This window comes from Penicillium expansum (genome assembly GCF_000769745.1).
Source record: "Penicillium expansum strain MD-8 chromosome Unknown contig160, whole genome shotgun sequence".
In the NCBI taxonomy this organism is placed as follows: domain Eukaryota; kingdom Fungi; phylum Ascomycota; class Eurotiomycetes; order Eurotiales; family Aspergillaceae; genus Penicillium; species Penicillium expansum.
In genome coordinates this window covers 1-24083 of record NW_015971343.1, presented here as the reverse complement: position 1 = coordinate 24083, position 24083 = coordinate 1, and the positions used below count along the sequence as shown (strand labels likewise).

The 24083-nt window shown below is 47.8% G+C and overlaps 9 protein-coding genes across 9 annotated transcripts; 3 read left to right on the top strand and 6 right to left on the bottom strand.

Moving 5' to 3' along the window:
• Positions 1 to 1043: 1043 nt before the first annotated feature.
• Positions 1044 to 1547, bottom strand: PEX2_049170 (DASH complex subunit DAD2; the record flags this gene model as incomplete). The annotated part of the gene is made up of 3 exons (XM_016742192.1): positions 1044 to 1174; positions 1230 to 1289; positions 1343 to 1547. The coding sequence occupies 3 exons, from the start codon at positions 1545 to 1547 to the stop codon at positions 1044 to 1046; spliced, it is 396 nt and encodes a 131-aa protein (XP_016597707.1).
• Positions 1548 to 1966: 419 nt separating this feature from the next.
• Positions 1967 to 4046, top strand: PEX2_049160 (shugoshin family protein; the record flags this gene model as incomplete). The annotated part of the gene is made up of 4 exons (XM_016742191.1): positions 1967 to 2015; positions 2094 to 2508; positions 2558 to 3090; positions 3151 to 4046. The coding sequence occupies 4 exons, from the start codon at positions 1967 to 1969 to the stop codon at positions 4044 to 4046; spliced, it is 1893 nt and encodes a 630-aa protein (XP_016597706.1).
• Positions 4047 to 4274: 228 nt separating this feature from the next.
• Positions 4275 to 4981, bottom strand: PEX2_049150 (Protein phosphatase inhibitor; the record flags this gene model as incomplete). Its single annotated transcript, XM_016742190.1, has 3 exons — positions 4275 to 4336; positions 4389 to 4721; positions 4819 to 4981. 3 exons carry the CDS (start codon positions 4979 to 4981, stop codon positions 4275 to 4277), a joined length of 558 nt encoding a protein of 185 aa, XP_016597705.1.
• An 816-nt stretch (positions 4982 to 5797) lies between these two features.
• On the bottom strand, positions 5798 to 9676 carry PEX2_049140 (exportin CRM1; the record flags this gene model as incomplete). Its single annotated transcript, XM_016742189.1, has 10 exons — positions 5798 to 6038; positions 6103 to 6274; positions 6333 to 6711; positions 6814 to 7043; positions 7103 to 8345; positions 8417 to 9129; positions 9189 to 9260; positions 9332 to 9404; positions 9469 to 9498; positions 9611 to 9676. The coding sequence occupies 10 exons, from the start codon at positions 9674 to 9676 to the stop codon at positions 5798 to 5800; spliced, it is 3219 nt and encodes a 1072-aa protein (XP_016597704.1).
• Positions 9677 to 11636: 1960 nt separating this feature from the next.
• Positions 11637 to 13773, top strand: PEX2_049130 (uncharacterized protein; the record flags this gene model as incomplete). The annotated part of the gene is made up of 2 exons (XM_016742188.1): positions 11637 to 12426; positions 12524 to 13773. The coding sequence occupies 2 exons, from the start codon at positions 11637 to 11639 to the stop codon at positions 13771 to 13773; spliced, it is 2040 nt and encodes a 679-aa protein (XP_016597703.1).
• Positions 13774 to 14408: 635 nt separating this feature from the next.
• Positions 14409 to 15308, bottom strand: PEX2_049120 (porphobilinogen synthase HEM2; the record flags this gene model as incomplete). The annotated part of the gene is made up of 1 exon (XM_016742187.1): positions 14409 to 15308. The coding sequence occupies one exon, from the start codon at positions 15306 to 15308 to the stop codon at positions 14409 to 14411; it is 900 nt and encodes a 299-aa protein (XP_016597702.1).
• Positions 15309 to 16440: 1132 nt separating this feature from the next.
• On the bottom strand, positions 16441 to 17282 carry PEX2_049110 (GPALPP motifs-containing protein 1; the record flags this gene model as incomplete). Its single annotated transcript, XM_016742186.1, has 2 exons — positions 16441 to 16635; positions 16734 to 17282. 2 exons carry the CDS (start codon positions 17280 to 17282, stop codon positions 16441 to 16443), a joined length of 744 nt encoding a protein of 247 aa, XP_016597701.1.
• Positions 17283 to 17885: 603 nt separating this feature from the next.
• PEX2_049100 (uncharacterized protein) lies at positions 17886 to 19751 on the top strand (the record flags this gene model as incomplete). Its single annotated transcript, XM_016742185.1, has 1 exon — positions 17886 to 19751. The coding sequence occupies one exon, from the start codon at positions 17886 to 17888 to the stop codon at positions 19749 to 19751; it is 1866 nt and encodes a 621-aa protein (XP_016597700.1).
• A 313-nt stretch (positions 19752 to 20064) lies between these two features.
• On the bottom strand, positions 20065 to 23243 carry PEX2_049090 (uncharacterized protein; the record flags this gene model as incomplete). Its single annotated transcript, XM_016742184.1, has 4 exons — positions 20065 to 20336; positions 20405 to 20493; positions 20558 to 21678; positions 21834 to 23243. 4 exons carry the CDS (start codon positions 23241 to 23243, stop codon positions 20065 to 20067), a joined length of 2892 nt encoding a protein of 963 aa, XP_016597699.1.
• Between the last annotated feature and the right edge of the window lie 840 nt (positions 23244 to 24083).

Sequence of the window (24083 nt, the reverse complement as noted above, 5' to 3'; positions counted from 1 at the left end):
TAAAAAGAAAAAAAAAAAAAAAGACAAAAAAAAGGAATATACGAGGTATTGAGGTATTAACCTTCAAAGGTACGAAGGTACTCTAGGTACTCTCGATATAAGTACCTGACACATTATAACGCTATATAGTTTATATGTAATCAACTTATAATAGTACTTTCAATCCAAGTATTTCCCCCAAGGTACGTACCTACCTGAGGTACGTATGTACATCTATATATGTAGGTACCTAAATAGGCAGAGTCTGTTCGCCTTTTGTTGCCCCTAAAATCTGCAGGAACCTCGAACTGGTAATTAGAATTTTCCTCAGATCGCCATCATAGCGCCATTCAGCTCTGCCCCTGGTCTCATGATGGCCTAAAAAACCTAGACTCTATTAACTTGTAACTATTGTTCCATGCACAGAGTATATAGTGTTACATACTGAGCTATACACTCTATCATGCACCAATCACATCCTCATTAAGACATCCAGTCATATTCTTGCTATGCAGCTATTCCTGCACCAACGATTATCTATGCAGTAGTGNGGGGGGGGGGGGGGGGGGGGGGGGGGGGGGGGGGGGGGGGGGGGGGGGGGGGGGGGGGGGGGAAGAAATGATCTCCTTAATCCCTGTCTTCTGATTTGTTCCCCATTTCGAGATAACCATCTTGATTGCATGCGCCAAACTCTGCATCGGAATCAGCTGGCCTCGTTGATTCTCCGATAAAATCGTGCTTTCTGCGAAAGATGACTAGAAGCCCCATGATTGGATCTCGAAGGAACTCTTCTCTTCCTTTGATAGTCTTTTTTTTGAGAGGGCCACTGATTGGTCCTACTGACACGGGCCAAGTAGGTCCGAGTACATTCTTAAAATGCAATCACCAATTCTGTATGTTGTAGCCCGATAGACTTATGGGCGAGATAACCCGGAGAGAAAAATCGAGTGCATGGGGTGCCTGAAAAACCGCCACAAAAGATTCAGGTGTGCCACAAAAGATGAGATCATTCAGGGTGTTTCAGCTGGGTTGGAGTCGAAGGCAGAGAGAGATATGTCACTGATTCACTCCCCAGTCTTATCACGTGGCTCAGCTGGAATGCGAACCAGCGTTGATGGCAGGCGAGGGTCGTTGCGCGGTTTCTCCACATTCTTATTATCCGATTCGGTAGGTTCGTAGAGTCCGCCTGCTTTGCCTATTCACAGGATGAGAATCAGTATGGAATTCCAACGTTAGAAAATAGCACTTACTCGAGGCGAGGGTGATGGCCCTAATAACATTATCCCAGTTGGAAAGCACGTATGCAACAGCTAATTAAGGTACAGTTAGCGACCAACCCGAATCAAGGGACAGGTAGGCCAACCTTCGGTGCCATCTTTCAGTGTGGAGATCTTATTTTCCAAAGCCTGCATCTGAATCGCCAATGTTCCACTCAGATCGCGTAGTTGCCGTAGGTTCTCTAGCTCCGCCTTTTTGGCTGCAATGCGGGCCGACAGCGCCGAAGATTGCTGCGATTGCGAACCACTGGGTTGGCGCATAGATGAGCCCCCGGGAGCGCCTGGGAGCATCGAGGTTGGTCGTGAGGAATATACCATTATGGGAAAGTCGTAGTGAGACAAAAGAGCAGGTACGAAGAACGCGATCTCGATCCCTCAAAGTCCCCGCGTGCCTCGGACAACTCCAAGGTGCTTGGGCTTCAGGGCTCCAGGGCTGGGAGGGGCGCTGAGTCATCCAAACACTGGATGGGCACGCTAAACCAAAAGCGGACAAACATCAACAAGGGCTTGGCATTTGACGCTGTTTACCTTCTGTCTCTCTCTTTGTATCCCATACATACTCAAGACTCAACCCCCCCCCCAACACACAGTCATTTCCTGGTGTGTGATTTGTGAACTCAATATAAAATTCAAGTTCAATCCACCTGCACACCAGGATTGTCTTTCCATCTATCTGACTACGCAGTGGTCGCTGCCCTCCAGCCTACATCATGGCTCGGTTGAATGACTATGCAGCTCCGGCCGAGTCCATTGATGCCCGTAAGTTTGCGCAATCTACCACTGTATTACAATATTTGAGTTAGCAATTGACGTGTGGCCTCCTTTGTTTCTATCCAGTGAAGCGACGATTTGTGCGACAAAACCGTGAAATCGCGAGGGTGAATTCTTTGCAGTCTCTCCGTATCCGCAGCCTAGAGTCAGAAGTATCGCATCTACTTTCAGAAAATGTGTCGCTTCGAAAACAGGTCATCAATCTTACACAGGAAACCGAAAGACTAGAAGCAGGGAAAATGCTACACAATGGAATATACGATATCAAATCCAAGCTGGATGCCAAACTAGCCGAGTTGAGCAGTTTGGCGGCAGATTTGGGCTCATTGCCTCGCAAGGTGGGGAAACTTTGCGACGAACAGTTTGATAGGCCAAAGCGGGCGGCAGAGTCGAGACCTAGGACAGAAGACATGATGGAAGGCGAAGATGGGAGGCTTCCTGCCATCGTTGAGGACAAATATTACCCTCGGCGGACTCTGGAGTAAGGATCTTTGAGGTTTTCCACTCCAAGTTGCTAACATCTTCTTTAGGCCCCAAGAGCTCGACAGCCTGGTCCACGACGAACACAGCATTCTAGATTCTCCGCCACAGTTCAGCTTTATGCCGGAGGAAGGATATGCGCCCATGGAACATTCAAGTCCATCGCCACCAGAATCAACATTCAGGAGCGAAATCAACAATGACATACCCGAAGAACCCGAGCCATTACTTCCTCCAACTCTCGAGACACGCAAGAAGAAAAAGAAGTCGAGCTCGATTATTGCGCCTGAAATTAGCCCCGCGCCAACATATCGGCAACCAAGTCCACCTATCGATACAACACAGCAAGCAACATCGGTTTCGACGAAGCGCAAATACATACCCGAAGACGATGACAGATTCACGTCCAACCTTGATGTTCATGATGACGAATTCCAATTCACCCGACCCAGCCATAGCCCAAAAAAGCAAACGAAACCAGTGGAAGATACACAGCGAGACCAGTCACCCATAAAAAGCCACGTTGAAGTGACAAGAGGATCGAAAACTCCTGTCTTATCTATGCGGAAGGTCCTCGAACCAAGTATGTGCTACTTTCTTTTAGTTCCGTTCCTACAAGGAGTGTAGCTAACAACCGGAACAGAGAGTGCAAATTCCAACATAGGCTCTCCCAAGAAGGCCCGCATGTCTTCCTACCAGGACTCTAAGCTTATACAGAGGTCCACCAAAGGTGATGAGAATAACAACTCGCCACAGAAAGCCAAGGATGTCGAAAAACTCAGTGGCAAGACTACCAATCCAAAGCCGCGAGTGTCCAGAATCGCCGCTTCAAAAGAAAAGCGCGCCAGTCGCCCTACCCCTCCCCAGCTAGAGGAGCCAGCCCTATCCCAACCAGTACTGTCACCCCATCCGAATGCAATGAACACAGAGGAAGAGTCTGCGATTCTTCGGCCATCCCGACGTCGTGGTGCCGTGGTTAGCTATGCAGAGCCTAACCTACGGGATAAGATGCGCCGCCCTACCAAGGAAATGGTTGACGCTGTTGCACTTGGATCGCGAAGGTCCTCCAGTTTCCAGGTAGCTCGGGAAAGTTTGGACGGTGGAGGAGAGGGCACCCTCCCTGCTGATTTCACTCTTGCGGCGCAAAGCTCAGATCTGTCATCCATGGATGGATCCTCAGAACAGCTGCTAGCAATGGTCTCCCGGAGGAAACGCAAGGTTTCATCGACCCCGAAGGACGCCAGTGATGCGGGGAACCCAAACTCTGGCCTCAAAAAAGAAATCGAGGACAGTCTCGCAGATATCTCGACTCAAGTTTGCCAAAAACCATTGAATTCCACACGTCAGACTCGGCGTCACTCGTCAAACCCCACAAGTACAGCAGGAAACATGGCACAATACGAGGTTGACCAGGTTGAACCTCAATCCCCAATCGGCGACTCTCCAGAAGAAGAGGATTCATTTGGACCGGGCTCTACAACCAGTGACGTCAGACGTGGTCAGCGCGTTGTTGCAAGGAGAAAAAGCATGATGGTATGAAGTCCGCTTTAGCGCTTGCAGACACAGGATTTCTCTATCCTTTGCCCATGTACAATCATATTATAGACCGAACCGGGCTGCAGTTATGTTTCAGATACCCCCTCACTGCGATGCCGATCTTCTCAATCCAAATTTCATTATCTTGTGTCTAAATGTCTCAAGTAGGCCAAGTAGCTCGCTCAATAACCATTCAACCATTGAATCGCATGCAGCGCACCGTAACAGGGTTTAGTGTGCCCTTCCCGTGACTCCTTGATCATGCCGTTGTACATTGTTCTGCATGCCACCAACTAGATGATCATGTGTCTGTCCCCCCCTAAAAAAAAAAACAAGATCAAGTACCCCGCGCATGACTTTGGCGCTGATTCTGATTCTGATTCTGATTCTTCGACGACTTGGGCATCTTCTCATATGCATTCGGACTCGGCTTCCTGCGATTTCGCTTCGGTTTAGGGTTGTGATCTTCGGGGCAACACCCTTCGTCAGCGTGGGACGCGTGCTCGTGCTCGCCCTGGGGTTCCCGTCCTCCGTTGTGTGAGTGTGTGTGGCGAGCGCGGTTCACTCTGGCAGTGCGACGGTCATCTTCACTCTCGCTGTCGCTATCGGATGAACTGGATGAAGATTCTTCTGAGCTACTTTCTCCCACTGGCCGGGCTTTGTGGTAAATGCAGCATACTGGTGGCAGTTAGATTGTTGCTGGTTGCGGGGAGTGATGGAATGGAATAGAATGGATAAATTAGTTTCACACCTTTTGAGCTCTTTTTGCCCATACCCTCGTTGTCTACAACATCTTCACTCCATCTGATTCGTCGAGAAGACGAGGATGCTTCACTGGTGTCGGTTGGTGCTTCCTCTGCTCGTAATCTGAGGGTTGGAAATTGGGTTGTTGGGGAGTCTCGGGAAGACTCTGTGGTTTGGAATGAACTTGGGGCCATTGGATGGCGTGTTCGAGACATTGTGATTAGGATGGAATAGATTGAGGTGATTTAAAGAACCAAAGAATCATAAAATCATGAAATCCGTCTGAAGGGTACTTTTTTTGGATGATGCAACTGATAAGGACTCACCGCCTTCCAATCTCTCCACATGTATACAACATATGATGGACTGAGAAGAGTCGATCACATAAGTGGCCTTGAAACGTCTTTTTGAAGTCTTTTTTGATGGATTCTAAGATATTATATTTTGGATGTCTTTTTTAAGATATTCTTCCCCTTATAGGTGTTGTAGCTAGAATATAGGCGGCGAAAATGGCCGAAGAGATGCCAAAGTAAATGACCAACTCTCTCCTAGTCTATAAATTTACGCGTGGTTCACTTCACAAGTATCTCTGAATTGCAGGATTGGAGATATTTTTTGATCATTTGACGTTAAAAGCTATCAAACAAGCTCACGCCTTGGATAGGCAAAGTACACATTGGATAAAATTGGTAAATCCGTTCCGTGGAGCCTTGATGCACCAACCTCAAAGAACCCGCTCAGCTAGGGAATGGGTCTATCTTGCATGCCCGATAGCCAATCATGGCGGAGGGGGTGATAAAAAAAGAAAAGATAAAAAGGATAAATTCACACACATCTTTCCAGAGTAAAGCCTCCTTAGGTTGCACCAACACATGGCTTCCCATGATCTAGAGCTCGTAAAAGGACCAGCCGTCAAGGCCGTCATTCTGGGAAGTCAACCTTGATTCTTGCTCATGTCCAGGGGAACCAGTAGAGGCAGCAACAAACTCGGTACGCAGTTCTTGGTCCAGTCATAGCTCATCCTCCTGATCCATCTCCGAGGGCTTCAACAGGCCCCCGACCTTCATAGCTCGGTCGCGCTCGGCGACCTGGGCATCACGCACCGCCTGTTCCCGTTCTTCCGCATACAGCTCCGCGTTGTCATCGGAGAACTCTTTCAGGGAGATCAAGAAATCACGAAGGTGAGTCTTGAATTTGTTTAGATCATCGGTGTATGCAAACAGTCCAAGAACAAACTGCTTGATTTGTGTTCTGGTGGGAAAAGTCAGTACTGTTTTGCTTTCAATAGACATCGAGGGTGGTGGTGGTGGCTTACTCTTGAAGATTACTGAATGCATTCTTGAGCAGATTTGCGATGTGCTCCTGCAAAAATTCCTTGTTGGAAGTTCCGGCCGGGGCTTGATCGGGGGAATAAATGGGCTCCTGGATTTTGCCTGATTCCACAAAGTAAAACATGCGCGACAAAAGCATGGCCTGGGATTTGAATCCTAAAAGATCATGGTGTAAGCTTCTTGTTTCATATCAAGGACAAAGGACATTACTTACCAGCCTTATGGTCACTATCCGTGAGGACAAAGAAGACGTCCTGAAGAATTGCGATGTAGAACTCGCGGAAGAAAATGCTCGAGGTTTGCTGGTCAGTTTCGGCCATGTTGTTCATCAGCTCCAGGCACATTGTAAGACCAGTGTTCTCCACCTCGCGGTTGTCATGCTTCGATGCCCACATGCACGAATCAATAACAAACTTGAACTGCGCAGCATCGAGCTTCAAAAGCGCTTGGAAGCAGTACAGATTGACGGCTTGAAGCAGTTTAAAGAACTCGACCCGGTGCTCAGGGTATTCGTGGAAGTCCTTGTTAATCATCTCAAGAGTGCAGTTGAAAACACTGTCCATGATGGCGGGGATCTTATCCTCCATCAGATTCTGATTAACTCGTTAGCAAGGTGCAAGTATGCGATGCGACAGGCCATCAAATGAAAGGAATTGCCAGCCATCAGGCCAAACAAACAGGGAAAAGGAACATACGTGAAGCTTGTGGATGATCGTAGTCATGGCATTCAAAACCTCGGCCTCGCGTGCATCGGGAACGTTCCGGGCATAATCAATCAGGACAGCCTCCATGAGCGGCGGTACCATGCTGGCATTGACCATCTCAAGGTCATCTGACTTGTCCACGTAGGTGTCGATGAGCTTCAAGATTTCTTTCTTGATTGTCCGAAGTCCTCGGACCTTGGGGGTTTTCGGGGCGATGGCTCCTGTTTGTGGGTTAGCCAAAAAGTTCGGGTGTTCGTCAACGGTGAGTGGGATTAAATACCATCACTTGCAACAGCATCATTAATTAGCTGACTGGCAGCACGGTACATATTCAACATGTCGTGATAGATCCGGCCAATCTGAGAATAAAAGTAGGTACCAATCGAGGAGCAAGCTGCAACGTTAGTCTTCATGATGTTTCCGACAATTTTGATGGTGTTAGCATCTTGGAGAATTGCCGGGTTTTGATTTGCCTCTGCGATAATCTGATCCCAGGCAGTGTTGGGGAGCGCCATCAGGTTCTCGGTCAAGCGGTCTTGCAGACCCTTTTGACCTTGAGCCGAGATCATGTAGCCACAGGCTTCGTAGAAAGTATGAATCTGTTGCGGGGAAAGGTCCATGGTGATCTTGCGCATGTTTCGGACAATTTCTTCGATGAAAGGTTCGCTTTCACCAGGCTGGAGTGCCACGAAATGCCGTCTGCACTTGTTGGCGATCTTGATGAACGTATCGCAAGCCATGTCTTGGACACCTTCGTGTGTCTCATGCATGAACTCGAAAAGCTTGTTGACGACAGTCTTCAGGAACTTCCAGTGAGCCTTCAAGAACCGGGGATATTGTCCCACGATGTACATGATGTTACTTGCCACCACGGCTTTGTTGTCCTTTCCACGTTTCTGCTCTGTGAGACCAAGCAGATCCTTGATTACAGTTACCAGGAAGCGTTTCTCAGTTTCTTCATTCATGGCCCCAGAGATAGAACCGATAGCCCAGCACAGCGTGTTGCAGTTCACCCACGACCATTCGGTTCCATCAACTTGCTTGGCCAGTTTATCAATCATGATGGTTTCCGTGTCGACCACATCAAGATGGGTCAGGTAGACCAAGCACTCGCGTATCGTCTTGTAAAGTTGGATCGTATCGCTTTCCTTGACGAACTCGCGCACAATTTCACCCTCGTCGTTTTCAACAACCAAGACCTCTTCTGGGCGGACCATCTTCTCGATCATCACGGTGCGAAGGTTTGTTAACACAGTCTCGTACTTGTGCTTGCGCAAGGGGTAGTTTGCGAGGGTAGTGGGGTTGGGGGCACCACCGTTCGCCAACCCACTAACGCTCATGGATACTAGCGGATTGATGTCGGTAATTGGGAGCTGCTGCATCTCTTCGTAAAGTTCTTGCACAAGCCTTGTCCAGTAGTCCAAGCAAATCTTGAACACCTCCCGATCATCGATCTGGCTGACCCGAATCAGATAGAAGTGTGCGTGCGTAAGGTAATCTTGGTTAGGCAACTTTTCGATGAGCTAGAAAAGACAGTAGGGAATTAGTAAAAGTAAGAACAAAAACAAGACGTTGGAGAAGAGGAGGAGCATACATCCAGGTGAGCACTGAAAAAGCTTGAGAGGAACAAGGCCAAGTTTGATACAAACTCTTGGTCTCTTCCATTGCTCATGGCATATGTTTGCTTCAGGTCCAGGGACAGAGGAATGACATTGGAAACGGTGGTGAGGGTTTCGGTGAACATGTGCACCAATCGTTCGTCATAGTTGTAAGGAGTGCCAATTTGCAAGCCACCAATCTCAGTCAGACACTTCAAAGTCACATTTCGGAACTCGGGCTCTCCGAGGAATCGGGTGAGAAGAGTGTTGATGATGGGCGTTTCGAAAATGTAGCCCAATGGGATCCAGTTCAAAAATCGAAGGAGAGTTTCAAGGGTCGCTTTCACCAAACTGGGCTGGTTGGCAGTGTTAAGAACCTCGGAGCACAGTTGGAAGATTGACGCAAATTCCGAGGTCATGGAGGTCTTTAAGTTCCGTGCCTTGGCTGAGGTCATTTGATCTTGCGAAAAGTCAAAGACTTCCTCCGACAATAGACGGAGAATTGTCATGTTATTTTCACAGATCGAAAGGCTGGCATGGCAGGAAGAAATGATCTCGTTGATGAAAGTGGGCCAGTTGTGTGGCCATTCTTGCTTTAGAATGGAGACGAGAACGAGATTGAGCTTGTTCAATAGAGGGCGCTCCGATTGGATCTTCTCTTCGGATTCGGAGTTCTCGAGAATAAATCTCACAATGAAATTGCGGATACCTATGGAGAACAATCTTAGTATAGGGCGGGAGACAAAACTAGGCCATGGCAGTCCTTACCCTGGCATTGGTCTCTTGGCAGGACCTTCCATCGTGTCATAATCACATTGTCCAAGACTTGGAGAGCAATGTCTACTTAGGGTCAGCAAGTCTTTTCCAGGCATTTGAAGGCATGGGGAGATTGCCAAAGACTCGAAACACACATTTGGTTTGAAGGTATGAGGCCTCTTGGAGGATATTGCCCACGGTAACCCAGGCATCGGGATTTTGCTTGAACTAAAGAGCACATGGATAATTAGCTTTCAATTCATATAAGGTTGTGGAGGGGCTGCGCGCTTACTTCTGTCAAAGTCTGCTGTGCTTGGTTTTGCTAGGCGCGGTAATAAGTGTCAGTGTTATTGTCTCCAGAGCTTCTGTGAGGGGTAGAAAGAAGCCATGAATTTTACAATTCAAGCAGTGTAGAGCAGACGGTTTCAACTTACCACGGCACCTTTGCCTTCAAACAAAGCTCGGACCGTGTTGTCCAGCTCTTGTACCGAAATCGACATCCTGGCGCAGGCTGGCGATGTCGCCTCTGATGACGAAATGGGGTTTGAGACACGAGAGTCAAGAGTGGAGGTTGATGGGAACCGCCTTAATAGGATATGGGGGGTGCCAGGGCGGCTGCAGGGCAGTATCAAATAATGGAGGGGAACAAGAAGCAAGTGTGATCGGTGGGGTAGAGAGATCCTTTAGAGGGGTTGGGGTCAGCACGATGTCAGGATGAGAAATGATTGGATGGGGTAATCAGGGGAGGTGAGTCCAGGTCAAGGCTTACCAGACTCTGAAGGCAAAAAAAAAAACACGAGATTGGGGGTCAAAAAAAGGAAGCTATCGCAGACTCTGGCGGTGAGAGCGCGTTGGATGTTTGAAGTTGATCCTCTCCCGGGAGTCTCGTTGAGGTCTTAGTCAGCACAAGCTCTCTCCAAATCCCTTTTTTTACCCAGAGGATACATCCAACGTACAACATACATTACTCCGTACGGAGTACTATGTATGTGTATAGTTAGTTCCTCCGTACCTATGTACCTATAGATATTATCCACTACATTTCTCTCCCATCGGATATTATTTCTATTTTTTTTTTACATTGACATTGACATTTGTATTATTTATGATAGGTGCTATTATGAGAAAAAAAAAGTGATAGTGATAGTGATAGAATTCTGAAAGTTGGCTGAATCAGGTGCCAACAGTCTATATATTACATATTGTATATCATACATTATATATGAATATATGTAGATTCTTCCATAAGAATACATATGATAGAAAGAAATACTCTGCATCTGATTAAAACAAAGAAAAGTCGTCTAAACTCACTGAAAGCGCCCAAGAGGCATCCGTGCTCAGCCGACTCCTCTAGTGATTTTAGTTCCTTGGTCCTAGCGCCGCGGCACGCTGCAGTCATCAATAATTCCCGAGATGGGCGCCAGATCCATGAAAACTTCAGGCTTTGAGAAGAATTAGAAGGAGGAAGATGAAATAATATTAACAAGGAGAATTAAATAGAAGCATTACTATAAAACATACCCTTTAAAAATAATAACAAAAGTTGAATACTCTTTAAGCGCATAACCGCCCTTATGCGCGGGACACCGCGTACACGGGCGCCAATGGCGAATGTAGGCAAAAAGAAAATTGAGGGAGGGGGAAAAGAACTGGGAACGCGCGCAGAAAACAAGTCCAAAGCGGATGGGCCATGTCTCAGACCCGCGCCTCACTAGGACACGGCTGGTCGCTTCTCCGATTGGTGCTGCCTGTGACGCCGTCATTGCCGATCGCGCGCCAACTTCCCCTTTCCCTTTTTTTTCCTCTTTTTCCTTCTAGTCATTTGGAGATTACTGCCTTTTTTTATTATTTTTTATTATTTTATTTTGTACTTTTCCTTGAAAAAAAGAGAGAGAGAGAGGGAGAGAGAGGGTCCTAGCTCGGTGTTTTCCCCCTTCTCTTTTATTAGTCGCTTTCCCCCCTCCCTCTTCTCCCCCATTTTCCGTCTCTTCCATTCTCCTTTGGCTTTCTCTCTCTTTCTATCTTCTTTATATTTGAGCATTTTGCTACTTCTTTCGCATTTATATCTCTTTTCTGACGTTTTTTTTTTTTTCTTTTTCTATTTAAAAAAAGAACACCACTTTGTTGAATGCTCCTTCGACACATCTTGTATACTATCTCTGATAATCTCCCGATCTCCTCGCCCCACCCAGGTGACTTAACTTGCAATTCCACGTCAACAAAGAGCTGTACTAAGATATTGGAAGTATTTCCGAACCTTTCAAGGCTTCTCTTCTCTTCTTTTGGAGACTATCTCTCATATTTGGGGGCTATTTCTTGGCAATTGAGTGGAAACCTTCCCTATACCCATCTCCCATCTACTTGAATAGTCTCTTACACCTCTCGGTGTAACCTCAGCCCTATTCTTTGTGGTCTCTGGTTTCTCCTTTTCCTACTATCTTTTGCTTTTTGGCTTCTATGATGACGGCTCTTGCTACTGCACCCGTCATGAATGGTAGTCACGACTCTGGGGCCGAAACGGGGACGGAGCACAGTCCATCCCGATTTACCGCAGTTAATGGCAGAGAACCCGTGATCTCTGGAAATGGCAATGGGAATGGGCATGGGCCAACACCTAGCTCCATCCCCAATGGAGAACGTGTATCCACCCAGGAAAAGACCAACTTAGATCCCAGCCGAGATGATCGGGATGATCCTGCCAATGATCAAGAAAGGTCACAAATATCCTCGCCCAGCGGCTCTCACAACAAGAATAAGAGAAAGAGATCAGAGTCCCGAGAACGAGATTCCGCGAACGCCTCCAGGAGTCCGGTAAACCGTCCTACTGAGATCAATCAACCCAATCCGAATGGCCTGCCAGGATCGGTCTCGGAGGTGGAGCGGGGCAATCATTCTGCAACACCATCTCACCGGTCCGAGGGCAATGATGCGGGCCAGACCTCCGCCAATAGTCCTTGGTCAGAATATGATTCTCAGTTGATCACCCAGGCACAACGGGCCCAGCAAATTGATCCATCAGATGCCCACCTGGCAGACGCTCTTCAACGCGAGGCAGGGCAAGAAAGGTCCATGACAAATCGGTCGACCCCCGGCGTGCAACAGCCGTCCTCTCCTAGTTATGCGCCAGATCGACATGGGGCAATGCAGGTGGCTCCAAAGAGGAAGCGGGTATTTAGTAACCGAACGAAGACAGGCTGTATGACCTGCCGCCGCAGAAAAAAGAAATGCGACGAGCAACATCCGGCGTGTAAGTCCACTCCTAATGGCTCTAGCTTCCCCGTTCTTTTTCTTGTCTTTATAAATTATTCCCTGTCCGAAGGAGCGACATTAATGATGAATTGTAGGCAACAACTGTCTTCGTGGGGGCTTCCTGTGTGAAGGATATTCATCCCGAAGCACCTGGCAAAAGCCATCTAGTTCAAAAACCCCGATCCCTTTGCAATCCAAAGAAGGCTATTCAGACATCAATGGCCCGTATATGCAAGAAACCCCTCGACACCAAGATCGACAACCTAACCTAGTGGAGCATGTCGACACGACAAAAATCAGGCCCCTGGTGGTGGAGGAAAATGAGCGCCCCGTTCAACAATACAACACCAGCCCAACAGTTACACCATCCAATCATGCGTGGTCAAAACAAGCTTGGCCAAGTGCTGGCCCAGGGACTGGGTCCAATACCAGTCATCCACCTTATCCGCCCGAACCCATGGCGAAAGTGGTCGATTATCGGGAGGTTCCACCCATCCATGAGCTATCGCGGGAAGGACGCCCCAAACCTGACTATCCGGTCATCTCTTCACTTCGGGACCTCAGTCATCCATCTCATCCTAAATCCAATATGCCGTTATTCCAAAATGGGCCCGAGCAACGAACATTGCCCGCAGCGACTGTGGACACCCATAGTCCCCAGGCGCAGGCTCGGATGGCACTTAGTATCGAGCATCAGCTCTCTGGCCGTACTTTATCGAGTGACGAGACTGAGAAGGAAAAGATGATTAGAGGCAAACTCTACCGACCATTTGACGTCCACCTTGTGGAGGAAAGGGATCGTTGCCGAGGCGCACTATGGAAATTTAACAACGCCTGCAATCCGCTCAACGGCATCAGTTCGAAAGAGCAAAACCGCCTCCTGAAGGAGATCATCGTACCCCCGGCATCTTCCATTATCAACTCACCAGCTGGAACCGGCGTGCCTCGCTCTGCCGGATCCATCGGCCAAGGGGCGGTTGTCGAGGCTCCTTTTAGTTGTCATTATGGCTATAACCTCCACATCGGGGAAGATGTCATGATCTCGGAGAATTGCCTGTTTGTGGATGACTGTGTTATCCGCATCGGTGCTCATACATGGATAGGCCCCAACGTCAAAATAATTAGTTCAACTGCTCATCCCAATATGCAGGAGCGCAAAGGCTCGCAAAGTCGATATCAAGGTCGGCAAGTCATTATCGAAGAAGATTGTTATGTCGGCGCGGGTTGCATCATCTACCCAGGGGTTCGTCTTGCTCGTGGCGTTTATGTGGCCCCAGGAGAGATTGTCAACACGAACATTGCAGGTTACATGTTTCAGGGGTCAAAACCCAGCTTTGCTATGTGAACGAAGTGACGTGTATTGATTTCGCATGTGGAAAAGTCGAATGATCATCCGCTACGGCGCAGGTCTATCAACGCCTATAGATGGGAGTGCAAAACTATGGCTCTTGGATTTCTTCCTCCGGTTTCAGCTTCATCTGATTTCTTTTTCTTTTTCTTTCTTTTTTTTACTGATCTTGATTTTGATATCCACTGTCGCTGACGAATGGTTTCTCTTTACCTTTGTATGTTATTAGCGTTCTATGCGGCGAACTGGGTGTCATCTTGCAGTCTATACACAATGCCTCTGCATTCTTTACCTCGACTCAATCTCGATTCTGCTACAAACCTTTATACATCTGAATTAGAAGTCAAATATCTGATACACTATCGGTTGGACAGAAAGGGAAGAAAAAGAAAATAATTAATAACATTGTAATAAGGGGTAATCGTTAACAACCAAATGGAAAGACATCGTATCACATAAAAGGGAATCTATCCAGTCCCAAGTAGCATTTTATATTCAATACATCCGACCCATTAGAAGTCAGATGTAGAAATGCAGCCATTGTAATCACATGGAAAATGAAAAGCCCGAAAATCGCACTTTTAGAGTGGAGAGAGTGTTGGAAAGGAGAAAATGGCAAGTTGAGTACACAACTAAAGCCAGTCGAGGAATTCTGGAACAAAGTAACTGATCACAATCCCAGCGCCGGCTCTCAAGATGCCTTCGGTGCTTTCAAAGGCCATATCCTTGAGATTGAAGACACCGGCCTTGGCAGCGGCATGAATCATTGCAAATTCACCACTGACCTGGTAGGCGGCTACTGGAAGATCTGGCGCCAAATCCTTGGCATCCCGGATGATATCAAGGTAGCTGCTGGCTGGCTTCACCATGATAATATCTGCACCTTCAGCCATATCTCTCTGTATCGCACGTCGGGCAAGACCGCGGCCGCCTGGGGGAAGCTGGTAGCACCGACGATCCCCGAATGAGGGACAGGAGCCAGCCGCATCACGGAATGGCCCATATAAGCAGCCACTGAATTTGGCGCTGTAAGACATCAAAAGTACACGGTGTGCCACACCAGCTTCAATCAACTTGAGCTTGATAGCCCGGATTCTTCCGTCATTCATGTCTGATGGGGCCACGCAGTGAGCTCCAGCCGCCGCGTAGGCAATAGCTACATCGGAGATCCGATCCACGGATTGCGCATTGTCAAGGGTTCCATCTTCTCGTAAGATACCACAGTGACCGTGCGACGTATACTCGCAGAGGCATACATCGGTTGTGATATAAAGCTGAGGGAAACGAGATCGGAGAAGACGAATGGCTTGAATTACAGGACCATCGGGATCGTCTGCAGCGGTTCCCAATGCATCTTTGGCGGATGGGTGGAGTGGAACACCAAACAGCATGACCGAGCGCAGCCCCTTCCGAACAAGGGGGGCAAGAAACGGAACCAGGCGATTGATTCCACGGCGGTGTTGATTAGGCAATGAAGGAATTGCGGTCTCCTCGTCAGGATTGTCTGTGATGAACAACGGATAGATGAGCATATCCTAGAGAGACGATGTATTAGCGATGAGTTACCAGTACGATTACGTGTCTTCTAACACCATTGAGGGCGGACCTTTGTTAATTGCCTGTCGGCCTGCCATGCCCTAGTTAGAGGATGGCTGTATCCAGAATGTAACTGGCTAGAAACTTCGCCAGAGATGCTGACGCTTGTGGCTGTGGTGCTGGCATACGACCGAGCGGTCGCGTGAGACCGGTGGGATCGGGCGTGAGAGATTTGCGAGCTGCCATCATCCACACGAGCATCACGAAAGGCAATGTCAGATACTAAATTTGAGAAAGACATGTTTGAGGGAGAGAGATAAGGACAAGGAATAATGGAAGGTTGCAAAGGTTGGAATTTAAGGGAATTAGGAGGCCGAGGATAAGCCCTGGAGGTGAATAAGGTGAATATCAGCCACTCTGATTGGTTGACTAAGCCCTTCACATCCCGCACTTTGCCACTCTGAGTCTGCCGGGATATCCGTTCCGAGGGAGAAGATTAGATCGCGAGGCATAACTTATGTGAAGGGTATGAAGGGTATGTTGAAGAGAATTAGCCTCAAAACATAGAGCATAGGTAGTGGAAAATGTATAAAAGGTGTAATATACACATATACAGCGACGTTCATGGTTGCACCGGTTACTCTGCATCATTTGCAAAGCTTAATGGGGAAGATTGCTCAGGTATGTACATAAAAGCAAATCTAAAGACATTATTGATTACAGGATAAGCTGACAAAAATCATCTAATATATCACTGTGGCCGTCATGGCACTCGCGGTGAGTTAAATATGAAGGGAAATAAGACACGAGTGAAGAGAAACAAGTAACTACTGCGAAGTAATGTGGTTATTGGTCCTGATGACAACTGTCGCCGTGTAAGCTTGAATTCCATCCAGTTGAGCAGGCCATTGATGCCTGCCCATTGCCATTGGTTGTTTAACATAGCTGTGGCACGAGTAACGCGCGACAAGGGTTCGGTGCGACTTCCGCAGCCCTATGTCCGAAGAGCGAAAGAAGGCCGAATCAAGGTGTAGAGCATCTATATCGTTCGCTCTTGGGTGGAGTCGTGAATGAAACATTGGGCGCAGGCCTCTCCGTTCTCATTCAAAGGTTTGTAGTTAGGAATAGCTATAAGAAGTTGCCCTTGGTAAAACGTGTGTTGTAATCCGCAGCCTTCTTTACCATCTCCCGGCGCTGCGCGCTGGATATCTTCGAAGCAACTGCCATATCCTTCTCTCGATCAAACGCGCGCGCACTTGGATCATCATCTTCTTTCTCGGCCTGATTTGGGTTTTCTAGGCGAGTGCTTTTCCCAGTCATTTCCTACAACAAGAATGTTTATGTTAGAACAAAAACAAAGAAGACAGAAATAAAGTATGAAGCGCCTTTCCGAGGAAAGGATATGCCAAAAAAAAATTTACCTTGTATTTCTTGATTTGATCCTCCATCAGCTTTGCGTTTGAGGCGTCTTTATGGTCCTTGGGCTGATTTGTTGAGGCAGCCACGCCCATAACTGCGTCCTGTAGTCGCCTCATTCGCTCCTCTGGGGTCTCAACCCACGAGGAATCCATGTTCTTAGGTGCCGTGGCTGATTTTCCTGTATTGAACTTGCGATTTCGTAGTTGTGTGGGGTCGACCTTGGAAGACCAGTCGGAATGGGAAGGAGGTTGAAGCATCCATTGATCTCGCTGACTTTCCTTTTCAACTGGTTTAGATGTATCAGGTGCTGTAGGCTCTTGCCGCGCATGGGTTTTCAGTGGACCGGTCGGAGGAAGGCTTGGACCGAAATCATCATCGTCATCGTCATCGTCGTCATCTTCATCTTCATCTTCTTTGCTGATTTCACTGTTCGCCGCCTCGGCCTCCTGAGGCGGAGGGAGAGAAGGTCCGATTACCTTACGCTGCTTCAAGATCGATCCGGGTAGAGGATCATCAGTCTCGTCAAATTTCCGCTTGTCTTTAGAATCCATTGCTGAACTTGGACACGTGTAGAAGTGTAGAAGTGTAGGAAAGAAGAGTCGAAGAGAACCGGAAGAAATGAGGTTATCGTATCATGATAACTCCTTATCGCGTTTGGTATCGTATGGTATTGGAACAGAGCTGATGTCATCAGAAAGGTACCGTGGACCTTCCAAGGTTACTGCATAACTTATGTATCTTACGTAACCATGTACTCTTACCTAGGTACATACCTACATAACTAAGTACAATAGTCCGCGGGTTTCACTCGGACAACTTGCACATGCAATTGTCTGACGCAAAATCCAACATTTTTTTAAATTCCCTATATACCTTGTACCTTGTGACATGATTTCGATGTACTTTTCTTTTTAATCTATGATAACTGATGTATTACATCATGGCACACCCCCTTTTCCAAGGTTGTTTCTCTAGTACTAGTCACATCGAGACCGCTTTTTCGACCCCGCATGCTCTCCCATAAACAAACACACCCGATAAGACCCAACATGCCATAAATCAACTGAGCCCCCCTCCCTCCCTATGCTGATTCTCAATCTTCTTGATATTCAATAGCATGGTTCAGAGCTGTCATAGATTGCAACAATTAGACAATGGGCCATCCAGAAGCACACGGGAAAACTAACATGCCCACGGATGGAAGAGAGGTGTGCCAACCTACAGACAGCCTTCACGATCTGACCACTCTTCACGAGTGTCAGCCAAATTTTTCGGATAATCGACATCAGCCACTCGGGTCGGCACTTTCACAAAGTCAAGCATCACCTACAGTCCCTCGGAGATTCCTGGTCCAGCCAATCGAAACCGTCTCGCGAAGCTCAAACGTCCAACAGCTAGCTTCGAGCGAAGCAAACCAACCCGATCTATCAAAGCCCGAACCACATTCAAAAGAGCCCAGTGAACATCGACCAGTCAAACGATTTTTACCGGAACCAATTGAAACAAGCAAAGCTAGTATTAGACGGTCTCATTCGACTTCTGAGGTACAGGAGAGGAATTCTCCATCACAGAGCAATACATCAGCGGCTCCGAGAAGATTCAAACCCGACCTGATAGAAACCGACACTCGCTCGGTTCGAAAAGGGAAACCCATTCGGGTTTCCCAACGGCACAATGCCGTAGAATCTTCCGCACCCCATACAATCATTGGTCCAGACACGACATCATGGCTAGATCCAAATCCCGACGTCCACACTTATCTATCATCCGAGTCTCATTTTTCGTATTCCAATCTTCTGCGTCGACAACAAGACCGACGACATTCGTTTCGAGTACCGGATTTACCATCGATCGCCTCTGATAGCAGCGAAGACTCGGATAACTCCAGATCGCATTCAGCGTGCACTTCGCCGCCTAGGCCTTCCAATAAAGTGACACAAGATTTAGACATGAGCGATGCACCCCATGAAGTGCGTGATGAGCAGCTCTCGGAATTCTTGCTCTCTCTTGCCGCTCGATCCGCACAGATCCAGTTGAAGGAGCAAGCGTTGGCTGCCTTTCCCAACGAGCAAGTGTACGAGCCTGTGGATCATTTCGCCATCGACGAAGATGGGGGAGATTCAGACGATGATCATGTGTCTATGAAGTATCATCATGTCAAGTCTCGACGACAATCTTCGGCAGATTTGTCCTGGGAACTTGAGTACATGCGCCACCACAAGGAGGAGGCTGAAATGAGGATACGGGCTATGGGTGCATCTGCACGACCAAAGTCTTTAATAAAGCACAATAAGAATGGCAAGAGCCCACCCATGCTTGGCAGTGACATCGTCCTTCCTCGAAGCGCCTCACCTGAGGGAACAATGTGTGAACACCCTAGCACTGATGCAGGCTCTCGTGGCGTACAGGATCTTTGTACTGGCTGTGGTGACTTATGGTGCGCAGCGCCGTCCCAGGGTAGCGGAAAGGGTTCTGGTCTTTGGATGGGCACTTGTTGCAAGAACGAGGGCCAAGAGCGGGAAGTGCACGGCCTAATGCCTGGCATTGTGACCCCCATGCCTCGTGTCGATGAGGCTGGCATTAGCATGGGACTCAGCCCATCTCCTTCCCATACACATCTGGATCGCCTCACAGCCTCGCCCGGGAACCACAATTCCCAGAAGCCGGCGAGCCCTAACCTCCAGAAAGTCATCGAGGCCGAATTCCATAACGGATTTGTGACTCAAATTTATAATTACTTGTCTCTGGGTTACCCGTGCCTTGCCCGTTGTTATGACTACGAACTCAGCCGAATTTCGGGCATCTCCATCGAAGATCTTCGCCGGGACGACTTGCATACTGATGCTAGAGGCTATGTTGTAGCCCCAGAGACGGACAACCTCGCGGGTGCCTGTGCGCGATGGAAAGCTCTCCGTCTGTATATCCAGGAGTGGGCGAGGCAAGAGCCTGGCATGGCGGAAGAGGATACCAATCTTGAAAGCTGGGGACTACCAGAACGAAAAGGTAGCTGGGCCATTTGAATTACTTGGGAGATATAATTTGTATGTTATGATTGAGAGGCGTTTTTGACATAAACGGGTGCATATTAAACCCACGCAACTGTGGCTATTTCGTCGGGCGTTGAGTTTTTCATAGAGCTCGGGATTGTACATGTGCAGCATTGCCCCATGGTACTCTACTACGAGGACACTATTGTGTCGGGAGATGATCACTTTAATTTCTAACTTGAGAGACTGAGTCAATTCCATTTGAAGATTGTTATAATTACTCCAATGTTTCGCTTTCTCCCACTAGTTTGTGTTATGTGTCACTCGAACCCGCTCACTTGTGATTCTATTGCATGTTTCCCTTTCGAGCCCTCTCATGAACGATACCCGGGAAAATCTTTTGCTCTGGCAGACCGTCTGCTCCGAGGGCAGGGTTACCACCAGGAGACGAGAACTCACCCGTCCCAAGGCGAGGTGACCGAGCTAGGTATTTCGACGGAGTCGATGGGGAGGTAGCCATCTGGCTTGCACTATGGGCCTCACTAGGGGAGACATCCGTAGTGGCGGCTACATTTGAACCCAGCTCGGATTGCGGCTCGAGGTTACGTGTATGCTGATCTGAGAATGGATGATTTAGAAGTTAGTCTGCTGCATAATTCCTAATCATTCCCTCAGGGTGGATTTACCCTGATTCGAGGGGACCGCTTCCCCCGGTGGACCTGGAGCAAAGCTCTTCTGCTCTTCGGTCCCATTGCCCTCGGAATATCGCTCGATCCTGATGAGACGATTACGGTTAGCCCAATTTCCATTAACGCCAAAGACATCATGGGAAAACTTACAAGGACAATTCTCCGAGCAAAGTTTCATGTCGGAATGCCTCACGAATATCTGGTACATTGCTCTTTGCAACATTATTGCCAGCGGTTCCAGGTATGGAACAATTCGAGCCAAGCCATCTTTCTTTGAGGGAGAGCTCAAATCCACTTTGGTCGACTGAATGTTTGGCCAGTTCACACATGTCGACTGCGCTGAATTTGTAGATCTGCGCTGCGACTGAGTATTCCTCAATGAGAGGCTCCTTTGTGAACGCAAACTGCAATGGATCGTCGGTGGACAAAGACACATTGAGTCCTCGTTTGAAGAAGGTAGCGCAGGGGTTCTTATCGTATGTGAGGAACAAAGCGTTGTTACTGAGTGGTGACATGGCAATGCCGATCTGATCTAGATAGTAAAGGTATTGCAGGAGAGGTACCTTGCGCAGCAAAATACCATGACTGATGCTGTGGCAGCAGAGGAAGCCGACGGCCAGATGATCCGGGTCGCCTGCCTCTCCGCAATGAGGGCGTAGAACAAACGTGTTGAATCCGCGACGTTTCCGCCAGTTGTTGAGGGAAGCCATGTTGGCGAACATGAAGTATAACCAGTAAGTGTAAGGCGGATTTTGTTTGGTACTCCACTCTCGTGGGATGGGATACTTTCTGTACAGCCGGCGCTCGGGCTTACTTTCGTCATCCACACTGTCGAATCCAACAACTCGCTGGAGGAAGATGTGGAGTTTGGGATGGCTAGAAGGATCTTTGGTCACTTCAAACAACGGCTGGAAGACATTGGTGATGACTTGTTCATAGTTCTCCATCATGCCGCTTGCTTTGTAGACATCATAGAGACGAGGCACTTGAATGAGCCAGCGAACGTTAGGCGAGAACAACTTGTTGTCTACCACCCAGGCCGCAAGCTTGTCCCATTCCTGAAGTGAACGACCGTAGATCGAGATTCGCCATTCTACCATTTGGTATTTGCTAGATTCCAAGTCTGAGATTACTTCCTTGGTAATCTCTGCGAGGTAGCGACCTTTGATGTAATTGTCTGTTTTGAGGAAAATTTCACGCAGTCGGGATTCCCCAACCGGATTATACTTCAAATTGAATTTGTCAAATCGGTGGAAAGAGTCGGTGTGTGCCTATGAAGTCAGAGTCAGTACTAGTAATACGTGTAGATTGAGAGTGAGCGTAAGGGGGAAGGACGAGCAAATACTGATGCATTAACATTGCATCTTCCTTCATCATCTATGGATTTTGAAGGATCAAAAGACAAGGGACGTGATGAGAGACTTACGTGCATATCCAAAGTATCAATGCTTAGGTCATAAGCAGTCAAATTGATACTCTCAAAGACCTCTCGCAAGGTCAGATGCTTTCCATCTCGGAAAAGGACAACTTCGTCCGGGGATTTTCTCATCTTGCTCTTGATGAAGCGAAGAAGATGTTTCTGGTTCATGCAAGCCGAATGATGAACGTGGGTATCCACTTTGCGCACGTTGTAGAAGTCTCTGTGAGGAACCTTCTTGCTGTCGGCCATCTCTTGGTATTCATTGAGCAGCGTGTACAATTGGAATTTGCCCTCCAAGTACGACAGCCGTTTGAACGCAAAGCTCTTAGCAGGTCCATCGGTCGACACGTCCACAACGGCGTCTAGATCCATATAGAAATCGCGCAACGAGGGGATCTGGACAATAGGTGTTTGCTGGTCGGCGGCGGCCTCGGAATCAAAGACCTGATATACGCTGTTGCCATCCAGCCTATACGTCCAGGGTGATTCTTTGGGTAGAGGCATCAATTCCTCCATGTCAAAATCCTCCCCAATGTCCTGACCCATTTTCCTCTTCTTTCCTCCAAGGTCAGATGGGTCACGGATGTTGCCGGGTTGATATTCTTTGCCATCATCCCAGGCTGGTTCTGGAGGCGAAGGATATATCTCCCAGTCCGGTTGGTCCTTGGGATCATGGCCGGGTCCCTGCAAAGAAAGTTCCATGTATTGGGATCTCCGATCAAGTAGTTTCTTGATTTTGCCGTAGATAGCATTCAGCTCCGATGTCACAGCATCATTGCTAGACGCAAATCCACTAACAACCTGAGGGCCTCCAATTCCTACACTGGCGCTTTGTAGACCCTCCGCCGCTGAGTATGGTGCCTGTCCATGGATAGCACTTAGAAGCGCCGCCTGGTTTCGGGCAGAATCGTTCGCTTCATCTTGATCGTCTTCAAGGTAATGAGACGCAGAGGAATCGGGGTCACCGGTGGATTGCAGGCGTAGTGTCGAGGGTTCGGATTCTTCTAAGACCATAGATCCCTCCCGAGAAAGCCGGCCTTGAGTATTCATCGGGGCCGGGAGGTTATCCGATGACTCTTCGGGGTGTGGTTCGACTGCTGAGCGGGCTGGGGCCACTGGGCTCAAAGGCAGGCTGGTGTCGTTCCGCGCGGCTAGCTGATGATGTTGATAGAAGAGTCTTGCCTCGGCGTGACTCATGGACTTCTCATAGGCATAATCGTAGGTGGCCGTTTTCTGCTGTTGATCTCTGGGCAAAATATCCTCCGCGGGCTGATCTAGTGCATTGGGGTTTTCATGGAGAGGAGAGTCCACGGGACCCTCGAGACCCGGGGATGAAATGGCTGATTCATTGTTAGAGGAATCAGCGGACGTGTTGGCATTCCAACTGGAACTGAGATCGGGTTGAGGAGGTCCCATGACTGCGCCCCCTTGCTATATCTTGTGTGTACCTAAGGTACAGAATGGGGGGGAATGTATAACAGAGAAAAGTTGTGACGCAGATTATTGCATAATTTGGGTTTCACACACCCAAATCAATGTCAATGTGATTTTGAAAAGAAAATATAAGATTGAATTAGATGAATTAGAAAATAGATATTCAAATCAAAAGAAAAGGAATAAGAAAAGAAAGAAAAAAGAAGAAGAAGAAGAAAAAAAAAAAAAAAAAAGCCTTTAGGTTGAAGCTCCCCACATCTGTCGGTGAGAATTGGGGGGTGTGAAGAAGAGATAACAAGTCGAGACTCGGAGGTGTAAAATACATACATAAATACATGTGTAGTATACATCTCCAACTAGTTATACAACATAAGAGTTCTGGACTATATATGGCATTGGTCTTTATATTTTATGAATTTTTATGAATTTTTATGATACTTATTCTATAATACTTGACTACTTGAATCTAAATCATTTGTTAACTATATTTAGATTATTTTATAACTATAACCTATATTAACTTAGGGTGAAGATACTCTCCCTAACTAGTATATGTATGTATTGCCTATACGAGGTATCGTATTACAACACCTTTCCCCTAACCTCTCTTCTCTCTCTCTCTCTCCACCTTTAGGCTTCATCGTTTTACTTGACCTTTCTCAATCTTTCCTTTGATTCTGTACTTATCGTTGTTTTGTCGCGATATTCTCATCTTGAAAGCACACATTCCCCGTTGCTACTGTTCCTATTACTCGGTTAGTGTTTACAAGTCCACCTACGTCAACTCCCTCTTCTCCTATCTATCCAATCCCACCCCCCCCC